This window comes from Colobus angolensis, unplaced genomic scaffold (genome assembly GCF_000951035.1).
Source record: "Colobus angolensis palliatus isolate OR3802 unplaced genomic scaffold, Cang.pa_1.0 Scaffold58, whole genome shotgun sequence".
NCBI classification, from domain to species: Eukaryota; Metazoa; Chordata; class Mammalia; order Primates; family Cercopithecidae; genus Colobus; species Colobus angolensis.
In genome coordinates this window covers 11,915,776-11,928,993 of record NW_012119376.1, presented here as the reverse complement: position 1 = coordinate 11,928,993, position 13,218 = coordinate 11,915,776, and the positions used below count along the sequence as shown (strand labels likewise).

Genomic DNA, 13,218 nt, shown 5'->3' with positions numbered 1-13,218 from the left:
GTTTCCTTTTCTTTTTTTCTTTTTCCTTTTTTTTTTTATTTTTTTTTCCGTGATGGAGTCTGGCTCTGAGGCCCAGGCTGGAGTGCAGTGGCGCGGTCTCGGCTCACTGCAAGCTCCGCCTCCCGGGTTGACGCCATTCTCCTGCCTCAGCCTCGGGAGTAGCTGGGACTACAGGTGCCTGGCACCAAGCCCGGCTAATTTTTTTTCATATTTTTAGTAGAGACAGGGTTTCACCGTGTTAGCCAGGATGGTCTGGATTTCCTAACCTCGTGATGTACCCGCCTAGGCCTCCCTAAATGCTGGGATTACAGGCGTGAACCACCGCGCCCAGCCTCTAGTTTCTTTTTCAAAAGATGGTCAGCCCTTCAAGAATCACAGTTTTATTTTATCCCAATTGTAGCACAGTCTCTGGAGCAAACATAAGACAAAGCCCTATTCCTGAATTTACACTAAAAGTGTTACAAAACCAGCTCTCAGGGCTTGGGCTCATTTTTCGGCTCCCTGGGTCAACAAGGTCAGCTGGAAGCTTCCGTTTAATTTTGAGTTCACACTTTATTTCTAGCTACTGATTTCTTCATTATTGGTGGCAGAGATTGCCAAATTTGGGGAATTAAACATTTTCAGCTCTCTAGTGTGTAGCTAAGGTGATCAATTTAGGAGGGTGGGTATGTATATCAGCTTAAATTGCCAAGATGACAGAATTTGCATTTTTTCTTACAGTATTATATGGAACAGTCATAGGATTATTTTTTGTTATTTCTATATGTTAGTAATAACATAATATGTTTTATTTTTGTATTAGTAATAACATGTTTTCCATATTATGTTATAATATGTTATAATAACATGTTATATTATTACAAACAGGTTATGAGGCTTAACTTACTATGGAAGCTTTTCTTATTTATGTATGCATTTGTTTGTATGTGTGTTTGTTTCTAATGAACTGGCATGTTCATCTGGTTGACTAAGTCTTAGATACTGGTTTTAATTATTACCGTGAGATCACGTGGTCAATAGAATAATATTTGTAGTCTATTAAAAAATAACTGCTGCAATTTCAACTCTTCTCTGCTGCTTCCTGCTCTACCAGGTCTATGGACATGCAGGACCTAGCAAGTCCTCATACTCTTGTTGGAGGTGGTGATACTCCAGGTAGCTCCAAACTGGAAAAATCTAATCTCAGCAGCACATCGGTTACTACAAATGGGACAGGAGGTAAGTGTACTACCCTGAAGATACCCAGAATCATATGTCAATATTTGCTTTAATTTTACTTCTTAGGGATCTGCTAATAAATAAATATCTTCTTATCAATAACACAAATCAGCATTATATCTAAGGTATATATAATTAATATTGATTGTTTTGATGATTTTCTTGAAATTTTTGCTCCTCCTCTATAGCTGGGAACTTTCACAGAGAATAGATAGCATTGAGCAACATTTCAAGGGCCTTGAGCAAGGCTTTCTTTTTGTATTTGCCCTTGTAAATATTCCACAAAATTTAGAAATTGAGGCCAAAGGATTTCCACCCTGGTATTAGCAAAAATTTCTATATGTGTTTTGTGTGTGTACACACAACCTTTTGGGTTTATTTTGAATTATAAAGAAAGGTTGCCTCAACATTTTTCTTAAAAATGTTTTTTCTTAAAAGTGCTTTATAAAAAAAAACACACACATATGGTTTTGGAAATACAAAAATACTAATATCTGCTGCATTTTCTTTTCAAACAGAGTAACACCTAACATTTATTTAAAAAGGAATTGCGCTTTTTTCAGATAATTTCTCATTCTGTTATTCCATAATTATGCCACAGCATATGGCAACAATAATAGCTATTACTTCAGATATTCCACTTTATTATTTTTATAAAATGTATTCAACTTGTCGGAAAATGTGATCCAATTTTTGTATCAGAATGTGTATTTATAGAGAGATTATGTACACACATATATAGACTGTATTTTAAATTATTCACAATTTGAAATATTGTAGATCTATCTAGCCAATAAATTTAGAGTTATATGACATTTAATTTGTAAAAACTATATTGTCAGATATTAGCATTTGCCACATCATATTTTCTTTTAAATTTTAAATAAATATCTATGAAATTGATACACCTCTTCCCATTTATTTTAGAATAACGATGCCATCTAAAATTTTCTTTGTAAGGTTGTGTGCATTGCAACTTACCTGTATTTAATAATGTTTTACACCAGTTCCCTTGTAGATTAACATTTTCCTTGTTTATGATGTTTATTTGTCTCTAAACATGCATCTGTAATTTCATCTAATTATGCAGTTGCAAATGTATAGAATATTTAGTGATGAAAACTAGAGGAAGGTACATTTAAACCTTAAATTGGGTACAAATAATAAAATTTAAAAACTCAAGCACTCTAGAACCAGACTGGTGAAGTTCACTAATCATCAGATGCATATATTTGAACTGAAACAAACCTGATAAACTAAAATGTTAAAGTCATACAGTACAGTTACAATTTTGGCTAAAAGTTCAGAAACCAGTGCAAGCATTGACGATTATTCATATCAGCAGGCATTCAGACAATGAACTTTTATACTGTTCCTGTTCTTAGGGGACAACATGACTGTTTTAAACACAGCAGACTGGTTGCTGAGTTGCAACACCCCCTCTTCTGCAACAAGTATGAGAGATGCTGGTACACTGCATGTGTTTGGGTGTGTGGATTTGCCCCTCTGGATTGCTGTCTGTTGCCATGTCTATGTTTGCATCTCTTTTCTGTGTTCAGTACTGAAAAAGGAAAAATGAACATGCCTTTTAGTTGTTTATTGACAGCAGTTGGTTATGATTTTTTATCAATTTATATTCTTAGATTTTTTTTTAGGTCACTAGTATTCTTTTCTTAAATGTTTCATAATTTCACCTAAACGATACATATATTAGTTTTCTCACTATTTATCAGTTTTATTACATGATTAATTTTGCCCAACAACTGCCATGTCAAATAGAGCAATTGAAGCAGAGTGGCCATGCATACAAACTTAATCACCTTCGTAATCCTTAGACTTTCATAATTTAAATTAAATTCTTAATAAAGCAAAAGATATTTCCTACTCTACAGATTTTGAGAATTATTCCAATGTATATAAAGTAACATTAATAATCAGTATCCCCTCACCTTAAAAATTGTCAGTGGTGAAAGCTATACATTTAAAATTAGAAATTAATACTGGCTTTTAAATTTTTTTGTACTATGGATATTAACTATATTCATACTTACACACATATTAACAAACTTTCTCTTAAATCAAATGCTAATATGCTAAAAAAAAATCAAATAAAACAAAGCCATCACATTTTTGTGGCACCACCCAGTTGTAGAATCAAAAAGGAGCTCATCACAAACAGTTAGAATATGCATCACAAACAGTTAGATATGCATCACAAACAGTTAGAATAGGCACAGTTTGGCTGGACCTTGCTCTATCTCCGACTAAATTAGAATATATGATCAGTGAAGAAAACGTACTTCAATATGCTCATTATTTGTATTTGTATCGTTTTAGTTTTAATTTTTTCAATTTTATACTTAAATATACTTTTCATACTTAAAAATATGTTGCTAGAATTTAGATACTGTTAATTCTATAGCAGGGTCTTTTTTTGTAAAGGGCCAGATAGTAAATATTTTTGGCTTTGTAGGTCACATGTCTGTGTTTCAGCTACTCAGCTCTGCCATCATAGTGCAAAAGCAACCAGAGAAAATATGCAAATAAATAAGCGTGGCTATGTTCCAGTAAAACCTTGTGAGCCCTAAAATTTAAATTTCATATAATTTTCATGTATCATGAAATATTGTAATTTTGACATTTTAAATATTTACTATGTAAAAAAATGTTCTTAGCTTACTGGCTGTGGTCTGTTCTCAAATAGTGTTTAACACAAGCAACATTATAATAGTGAGTATGTGCAGTAAATAGTAATTTACCTCTAATCTCAACCAGAAACATTTTTCTAAGTGGTAAGCATCAAATTTTCCTGGTTCTTAGTGTCAGTGTTAAAACTCGTGAGGCCATGGGAGAAAAACAAGGAGTTGTGTTGTCAGGGCCACCATGAATCTGGATCTTAGCACTACTCTTACTGGCTGTGTCACCTTGAACAAGTTACTTAAGCTCTCTGAGCTTCAATTCCTTTCTATAAAAGGATGATAATAATACTTCTTGGCACAACTTTTGTCTTAGATAATGTATATAAATTGCTTAGCAATAAATATCAGTATACCTTCTTTAATTAGTAATGCAATAATAGGCAAAAGCTTTTTAAGGAAAATGAAAATGTGCATTGTGTTAACAGACTCTCCATTTGGTCAGATAAATTTATTTGCATTTAGAAATGTGTAAACTGGGCTAAAGAAAGCAAACTTTTGGTAACAAAATGTTAAACTTTGATTATTAATAATGTAGCCCTGGTAGCATATTATATGAAACTTTTAATGAATTTCAGTGACTTTTTTTTTTTTTTGAAATGGAGTCTCACTCTGTCACCCAGGCTGGAGTTCAGTGGCACAATCTCTGCTCACTGCAAGTTCCATCTCCCAGGTTCATCCTATTCTCCTGCTCAGCCTCCTGAGTAGCAGGGACTACAGGCACCCACCACCATGCCCAGCTGATTTCTTATATTTTTAGTAAAGATGGGGTTTCACCATGTTAGCCAGGATGGTCTTGATCTCCTTGACCTCGTGATACGCCCACCTCAGCCTCCCGAAGTGCTGGGTTTGCAGGCATGAGCCACCATGCCCGGCCGAATGTCAATGACTTTTTATGGTGGGCGTTTGTGACACAGACTAAGCATTTGTTGTGTGATCTCTTCTATTAAGAATAAACTATTGTATTTTCAATTCTTGGTTTTTATTGTTGGAATTGTAGCACTTCATAAAATTATAAAACAAAAGGCAAAAGAAAAGAACTAATTTAATAGCTTTTCAAGATCATTCCAATAACTTGAGATGTTCAAAAAGATTATTTATTTCTTTCTTTCTTTATTTAAGACAGAGTCTCACTCTGTCTACTAGGCTGGAGTGCAGTGGCGCCATCTTGGCTCACCGCAACTTCCGCCTCCCAGGTTCAAGTGATTCTCCTGCCTCAGCCTCCTGAGTAGCTGGGACTACAGACACACACCACCACGCCCACCAGGATAATTTTTGTACTTTACTTAGTAGAGGCTGGGTTTCACCATGTTGGCCAGGCTGGTCATGAACTCCTGACCTCAGGTGATCTGACTACCTAGGCCTCTCAAAGTGTTGGGATTACAGGCGTGGGCCACCACACCGGGCCTATTTTTTTTAATTGATATAAGTTGATAGTATCACCTTTAGATTTTATCATACTACATTGATACTCTTTAAGTATGTTGCAATATTCTTGAAAGTAATTTAAGGTGTTTCCCTACCTTAATCCTTGTTATATAATTACATCTGCAGATTTATATGGAATATAGATTTTCCTTTGAAATTTTTAGCACTTGTAAAATTATTAAAGTGTAAAATATGAAGATAGCATAAATGCAAGCTTACCTTAGCAAATAAAGCAGAGGTCAGGCCTTGTGAGCTGTCTGCTCTCTGTTGTTGCTGTTTAGCTTTGCTGTTGTTGCACAAAAGCAGCCATACACAATACCTACACAAATTAACATGATTGTATTTAAATAACTTGACTTATGAACACAGAATTTGAATTTCATTAAAATATTCATGTAACAAAATACTCTCCTTTTGATGTTTTTCAGTCATTTAAAAAAGGTAAAAACCATTCTTAGCTTAAAACCATACAGAAACAGGCCATGAGTCAGATTTGGCACAACTCCTGATATAGATCTATATGCGTATACATAAGTTATGTTGTACATATAAGAGTGCATGCCAATCATATGAATCTTTACTTCCAGATGTAGGTACTTCCAGATTCTAATTTGCTTAATGGTGTCAGGATTCATGATGAACTACACTTTATATACAAAAATACTTAGATCTATTAGGAGGGCTAGGGCAGGATCTAAAAGAGTAAATTTTCACTTTCTCACTTAATTGAAGTGTATCAAGTTCCTATTATGTGCCAAGTTCTATGCTAGGAAATGGGAACCCAGTGACCTAAAGAACACGATACCAGCCATCCAGGAACCAAAAGTCTAGCAGAGGGAAGCAGACATGAAAATAATGAATGCCATAATGTGTTCAAGGTGGATGAACAGTGGAGGGAGGGAATATTTGATTCTACATGGAGATTAAGAAATGACTTCAAAGGAAAAGTTTGGGGGAATAGAAATCAGACATTCTGATCAGCTTTATTGTTTTTTTTCTATATTTGAAATCAATATAGAAAAGAATCTTCTAGAATTTTTACTGTAGAGACGATTGACTCACATATAATGAATTAGTATTTGTGCAGTAGAGCTACCTACTGCTGTGAGTCGGTTCTTTGTAGAGTTTTTTTTTTTAGAATAAAAGTCATAAATGGCCTCATCAAATTATTTTACAAAATTAAATACTTTATGGGTAGTTAGGAATGAAAGACACTTGGTAATCATAGGTTTCTGAATGAATATATTGATTCAAACAAGCATAAATCATAGGCTATACTGATTATTAAAACCAGTAGGCGATACTTTTACTGCTTCCCTGCAGTGTTTTAAATTGTAACTTTCCTGATCTAACTTTCTGAAATTCTTTGTAGAAACTAGGCTGTCAAAAGCCTCTGTATGTACTTTTTGGGGTTCAGAAAGAAGTGTATGTGGAATTACATATATGTAGTTTTTTAAATGGACACCTTAAACTGGTGCACACACACACCTTAATCTATGTTTAAACTACACTGATTTATGAAGATGAAATGTAAGTGTAAGTTATGTGTGTTACCTTTCGAGGATGAAGCCTGAATTGCAACAAATGAATATGAACTTTGAGTTATGATCATAAAACAGACTTTCTCTAAAAGTAATTAATCGACATTAATGTTGTACTTAAATTCTAAAGACAATTTAAGGGGACAAGAGTAAGATTGCTTTAAAAATAAGTGTATGGCAGTAGGGATGAAGGTTGGGATGTGAAGACAGGAAATCTGTGACTTAGTAGCCATTACTGATACCTGACAATAATCATATATGACCTTAATTCAGTGTATACGTAAGAACTATTTTTAAAGCTAAAAAAATGGAAAAGCCAATCGTGTATTTATTTCTCTTTTCTATTTGACTCTGTCAAAAACATCCAAGTTGCAAGTAGCTAACTAGTGGGGAGCTGGGCCTGACAGTACAAGCATTTCTTAACAGTTCTGGACAAAGTGCTATAGAAAGTAATTTTATGCCACTTTTAGCAAAATGAGCTCTGACTCCCTTACTTTGAAGATACAGAATAATAATCCCACAAAACTCCTCAACCTGGGACATTAAAATATCATTGTTTCCTTTGAAATCAAAACATTTTGTGTGTAAGCTTGCATTTGGTTAAGAAATATGGTGCTTGTCTTCTATAGAAGGATTTTGCTTCCATCTTATTGCATGTAATGAATTTGGATGCTGTCCTGAAAATAAATTAAAAGCCCCGTTTAAACATCATGTTAATTTAAGAAAAACAAAATATAGCTTAAAAATACATTTGAACAGTTAAGGAATAGACACTGATAATTATTTGGAATAAGGACTTTTACAAGTTAATAGTAATAGGACTACTAATTTTTGTCTTACTAATGACCATGTCTTACTAGTAATTTGTCTTACTAATTAACATTTTTCCAATAGTGTCTTGCATATATTTAATGAAAAGCTAAGTTTCCTGCCACTAGAAAAGTATATAGTAGATGTAATTTAAAGTGCAGAAACAAAAGCAAGATAAAAGAAAACAGCATACATTTCAAATGTATTTGTAGCTTCAGTGAAAATAACATAAGTTTTCCAAGCTTTATCTATAATTATTTTATAATGTTTATACTAGTTAACTGTTACATAAATATCAAGATAATACTTCTTTGTATTCTAACATGTTTTAATAAATCAGCTAATAATATAAGGAGTGTCTATTCACTTCTCTATTTGAGCTTTCTACTGCTGAAAAAAGTTATTTCTTATTACCTAATATTACTGCATTTTATTTAGAAAAATCAAACCAAAATAACTTTGAGACTTACTTCGAGCTCGAGAGGTGCCTGTTAGTGGTCACTTAATGTGAGTGCAGTTTATTTTCCGTGACAGAATAAACGTTTTATTTCCACTTTTCCCTTTTGTTCTACCCTTACTTGCATAGGAAAAAACAGTTTTACATTGACATGCACCACTTCCCCCAAACGTTAGCATCCATTTTGTTGAATTATTACTTTAAAATTCAGGAATTTTTGTAAAGCTAATACATTGTGCTTTTTACTCCTCTCTTCATATACTTTCCCAGGGATGCCTTTTCTCAGTAAAATGAACCTCTTTGTCTGTCTTTGACTAAAGGCAAACGTTTAAAATTTTAATGAGAGATGTTTCCAGTATAATGAATTAGACCAAAAACTCGCTCTCTCCTTCCTCTTCTTTCTCCTTTTGACCTCCCTAAACTTTCAAATTAAAGAGATTATAATCAAAACCAATACTAAGCTTTTGAAATCAGGTCTAAGAGTTGAAATTCAAAGTAACAAAACTAATCTTCGTGTCTGGCTTCTAGATGAGTTTTGTTAGACACAGCTCACATTCTACCACCTCCATTCACAAGTAAAATCTGTATTACTATTACTATAATGAAGCTACTTTTGCAAATATTGTTCATAGATACAGATATGCATACATAGGAATTTCGCTGCAAGTAGAAGTCAGAAGCTCTGATAAACTGTTTCTTAGTTTTGCTGAAGGCTTTGGGCCATGCCTTTTTGTCATAAATGTTAGAAGTCAAATGTAAACATTGCATGAGATGGAGTAGCCTTTATACCCATCTAGATTATACTCTGCATTATCTTCATACAGGCAAGAGGAATTCTTGGTTAGCTAATGCTGCCTGAGAAGCAGTATGGTTTAGAGTTTGGATTCTGAACACGCACCACTTGGTCTCAAATTCTAGCTCTTACAAGCTTTGTGACTGGGGAAGTTATTTAACCATTTTGTGCCTCAGTTTCCTTATCTGAAAAATGAAGATGACGATATTATCTACTGACTGTTGAGAGCAGTAAATCAGTTAATAGGTGTAAAGGGCAAGAGCAATGCCTGGAATGTATCAAGTGCATTTTAAGGGTGTGCTGTTACTGTTACCTAATTTCAAATTTGCTACTTCTTGTTGTCTTTTAAAATATCCCATGAGGAAGAAATGGGAAACATGCCTTAGTATCCTATTCCAGTATTGTGCAGTTTTTATTTTTAATGAGGTATTTTTAATTATTCGATCTAGGAGATAACTGCATTCTCATTATGCTTTGGGCCTTTGAGAAGAGGCACTGTCATGAGCATAAGCCATTTTCATACCCGAAGGCAGCCTGATACAGTGGAAAGATCCTGCGTATTAGAGCTAAAAACCTGAGTTCAAATCTTAGCTCTACCATCTCCTGCACTGGAACTTATGCAGGCTCTTCAGCCCCCACTACACTTCAGTTTTCTTGTCTATAAAATGGGTATAGTGATTTGTATTAATTAGGGTTGTTTTAAGGATTAGCTAAATGTACATCATCTAGCATGTAGTAAGCTCTCAATAAGTATTAGTTATATAGTAGTAAGTAAAAAGGTGATAAAATGATTTTGTAATGATAGGTTTAGTGATTGATAAGGTATAATAACCATAATAGGGACTACTGTGCAAATTACTACTGAAAAGTTATAACCACTAATTTATTATTTATCATTATATAAATAATTAGACTATTCTTCAGATCATCGTTGCTATTGAAAGATAAGTCGAACTTGAATTTCCTTTTTTGCTAAGAAAAGCAATCCAAGTTTCTTTACTTTCTGTTTCCAACATTTACGTTTCTCCTCTGAATCTTCCAGCCGATCAAGTCATTAATAAATCATGGATACTAAATTAACACAGAGCTCACTGAGGGTCTGGTTAATTCTGTTCATGTGGAAAAGAGCATAATCATTACCGCATGGTTTTCTATCAATTAATTGCTTTTCTAACAGAATAACATTACTGACTTGTGTGATTGGTGGGTACCCTATGACTGACTGTTCTTTTTTGCCCTTTGGCTAGTCTTCAGCTTTCCTCTTTGTAATTTTCTGCTTGCTTCTAAGTTATTTAACTGTATCGTTCATTTCATTTGTGACCAGGAAACACAAGAGGTGTTAAGCAGAAAATAGCTTAGTTTATTTCCTTGCTGCTGTGATATATGTAGTAAAGCTTTGCCAACAAAGGGAAAATATGGTGTGACCAAATGGGTAAAACTTTATTATCACCCCCATCACCCTTATCGCATCTAATAATGATAATAATGTGTACTAGGCCACTTTGTTACCGAGCAAAGATTTTGCCAAAATACACCACTGCCATGTAGAAATAACATATTAAAAGAGTTTTCAGAAGATGTACTTGTTGCTGTATAAGTCATCTGTTTTTCTGTGCTTATCTCTATAACATATTAAAAATTGTTATACCTTTAAAAATAAGAAGCCCAACACCTTATAGCTCGTGAGTGGTTTTTAGAGCTTCGTTGAGTGCTTCATTTTCATTCATTGTGTGAATGAGCCCATGGTTTCTGTACTTTAATAGGTCTCCATTGGATTATTATGCAGACTTAAAAATATCTTCCTGAGAAAAATAAAATATAAGCTAGTAAATTTCTCTGGTATAATTCTGATTAAATGTGCTGAAGACTGATGATGATTCCTTTTTTCCTATTGACTACGTGAGAGTGTGTTTAGGTGAATTAAAAATACAAATATGTGTACTGCTGTTTTACTTTTTAAGGCTGACTGCCTTTAAAAGCCAGATTTGAGAGAACTAGCTTGGCCAGAGGATTTTAGATTAAATCCTCTAAATGCATGCCCCTTTAGAAGCTAAATTAACAAACTCTCTTCATCAACTTCTCAAGTTTTCTCTTGCATGCCCATGGTAGCTAGAAAAATCACTAGTAGAACGGACAGAGTCTTTGACATAAATTTAGAAGTAAAACTCACATGTACTTATTCTTCTACATAGTGTCTCTTCTTGCAGTCAAAACAGAGCCCTTGAACAGCAGTGAAACCACAACCACGACTGGAGATGGAGCGCTTGACACTTTTACTGGGTCAGGTAAAGCCTTTAGCTCATGTGTCCTTACGTACACATAGGGGTGCATCCACACCCTCCTCCCTGGGAATAAGCAGCATAAGCATCCAAGCTCTTAGAACTTTGATCTTTATAAAGCTAGAAACAAGTTCTTATTTTTTTGAGAACTAATAGTCATAAGCAGTATGCATTATTATAAATTGCATTTAGAATAATGTTGCTTGATATTGTAGTTGACAGCGAAAGTTCCATGACTTTCTTATTACGGATAAGTAAACTTCCTTCAAAGTTATTTTATACAATGCTTAATTAATTTAATAATTAAGTTGTAGTAGCTGACCTTTCTTCTTCAACTTACCCATTTGAATTACATACAAACTACCTTCTGTTTAACATTCGAGATGTAAAAGTATCCATTTGATTCCTTCTAAATAACCTTGTTTCCTCTCTGGGTTTAAAAAACTCCTCCTGTGTAAGCAGCTGAGTGACAAGTATTAAAGGTTAATGGGCTGCAGGAGAGCACATGCTGGTTGCATTAGAACCCAGCCTCTGAGAGTGCTCATATGCTTCAAAGAGAACAATAGCATGTCTTTAAACATCAATCCCTTTAAAATATAAATACCTGATAACTCCCAGCTGGGCACAAAGGGCATGAATTAAGTTGATTCAATTAATTTTTTTTAAGTTACAATATTTCTTTGGCTTATTATCTGGTGAAAGGATTTTTCTAACCTGAGGAGGAATGGGTATATCAGAAAGAAGAACATTAAACGTAGGAAAGTATCTGTGGTAACTGAATCTCGGTTCTGTTATTCTACTTTAATACATTTTACATTTTACATTTATCCATATTCTCATGTTATAAGGAATTTTTATAGTATGTTTTATGTAAAAATAGTTGAGATGTGTCTTAGAGTATTACGTCATTATATCATATATTTGATTTTTACAGATGATCTAATTTCACTAGTTCACACCAATTAGAAGCAGTTGCTATATATTTACATAAATATTAGTACTCCAAGAAAGAAATACTAGTACATAAACTTTGCATAGAGACTCGTGTGTACTAATCCACATCTTTTCTAGCAGTTTACCTGCCTCTCAGGAGATAAATAGTTACCAGTTCAGTATTCTGTATTGTACACTTACCATAGGTTTTATAAACCTTCTGCAAAATAAATCTATATGAACAAATTTTTAAGGAAAAGAATGGAGTTATTAATTTATTGCTGATATACTTCAGTAGTATACTACAAGTTCATTGAAAGCTGAATGACAAAACCATAAAGTGTTAGTTCCAGAAGGAATTTCAGAGCTCTCTGATCCATTTTGTAGACCAGAAAAGTTAAAAGTGGTTAAGGCCATACAGTCAAGGCCTCACAGCTGGTTGGTGGTATGAGTCTAGAACCATGTCCTTATGATCAGCCCCTGGGTCCTTTCTGTAATACTCCACCGGAAAATAGATGAAAAAAGAAATAGGTATGAACAATCATCCTGTCTGAAATTCACTCATATTATTTTTATAGATATTTTCCGAGTTTTTTAAAGAATTATCTAGTGATGTACTCTCCAGTAAGGTAGCCACTAGCCATATGTAGTTATTAAAATTTGATAAAATTAAAAATTTTGTTTTTTATTTTCATTTTCACAGCAATAATGCAGTAAGTATATTTTCAATAATATTAATAAATTTTGAAAATCATCAAGTATGACTAGAGGTGTTAAGTTCTCAATATTTTCAGCAACCAAAATTTAACTGAATTTTCAAGTTTAAACACATTTCAAGTGTTTAACAGCTGCATGTGGTTAGCAGTTACCATATTGGACAGCTCAGATACAGAACATTTCCAACTCTGTGGAAAGTTTTATTCTACAGCAGTGATCCAGGGCAGGGATGATCAACATCAGCACTGTGAAAGACTCGGGCTGATTATTTAGTGTGGGAAAGCTGTCCTCTGCACTGTGAGATGTTTGGCTGCATCTATCCCAGAATGCCAGCAACACTCCTCCA

General features: G+C 33.9%; 1 protein-coding gene across 6 annotated transcripts in view; it reads left to right on the top strand.

The window, feature by feature from the left end:
* The window catches only part of EYA4 (EYA transcriptional coactivator and phosphatase 4), a 290,443-nt gene that overhangs the window by 210,889 nt on the left and 66,336 nt on the right, over positions 1 to 13,218 (top strand). For 3 of the 6 annotated variants that reach the window (XM_011962136.1, XM_011962137.1, XM_011962135.1), the window contains exons 4-6: positions 1,094 to 1,218; positions 2,604 to 2,672; positions 11,136 to 11,228. In XM_011962136.1, coding sequence (XP_011817526.1) covers positions 1,094 to 1,218; positions 2,604 to 2,672; positions 11,136 to 11,228 — 287 coding nt within the window. The remainder of the gene's footprint in view (positions 1 to 1,093; positions 1,219 to 2,603; positions 2,673 to 11,135; positions 11,229 to 13,218) is intronic. The other 3 variants (XM_011962139.1, XM_011962141.1, XM_011962138.1) reach the window with 2 other exon arrangements.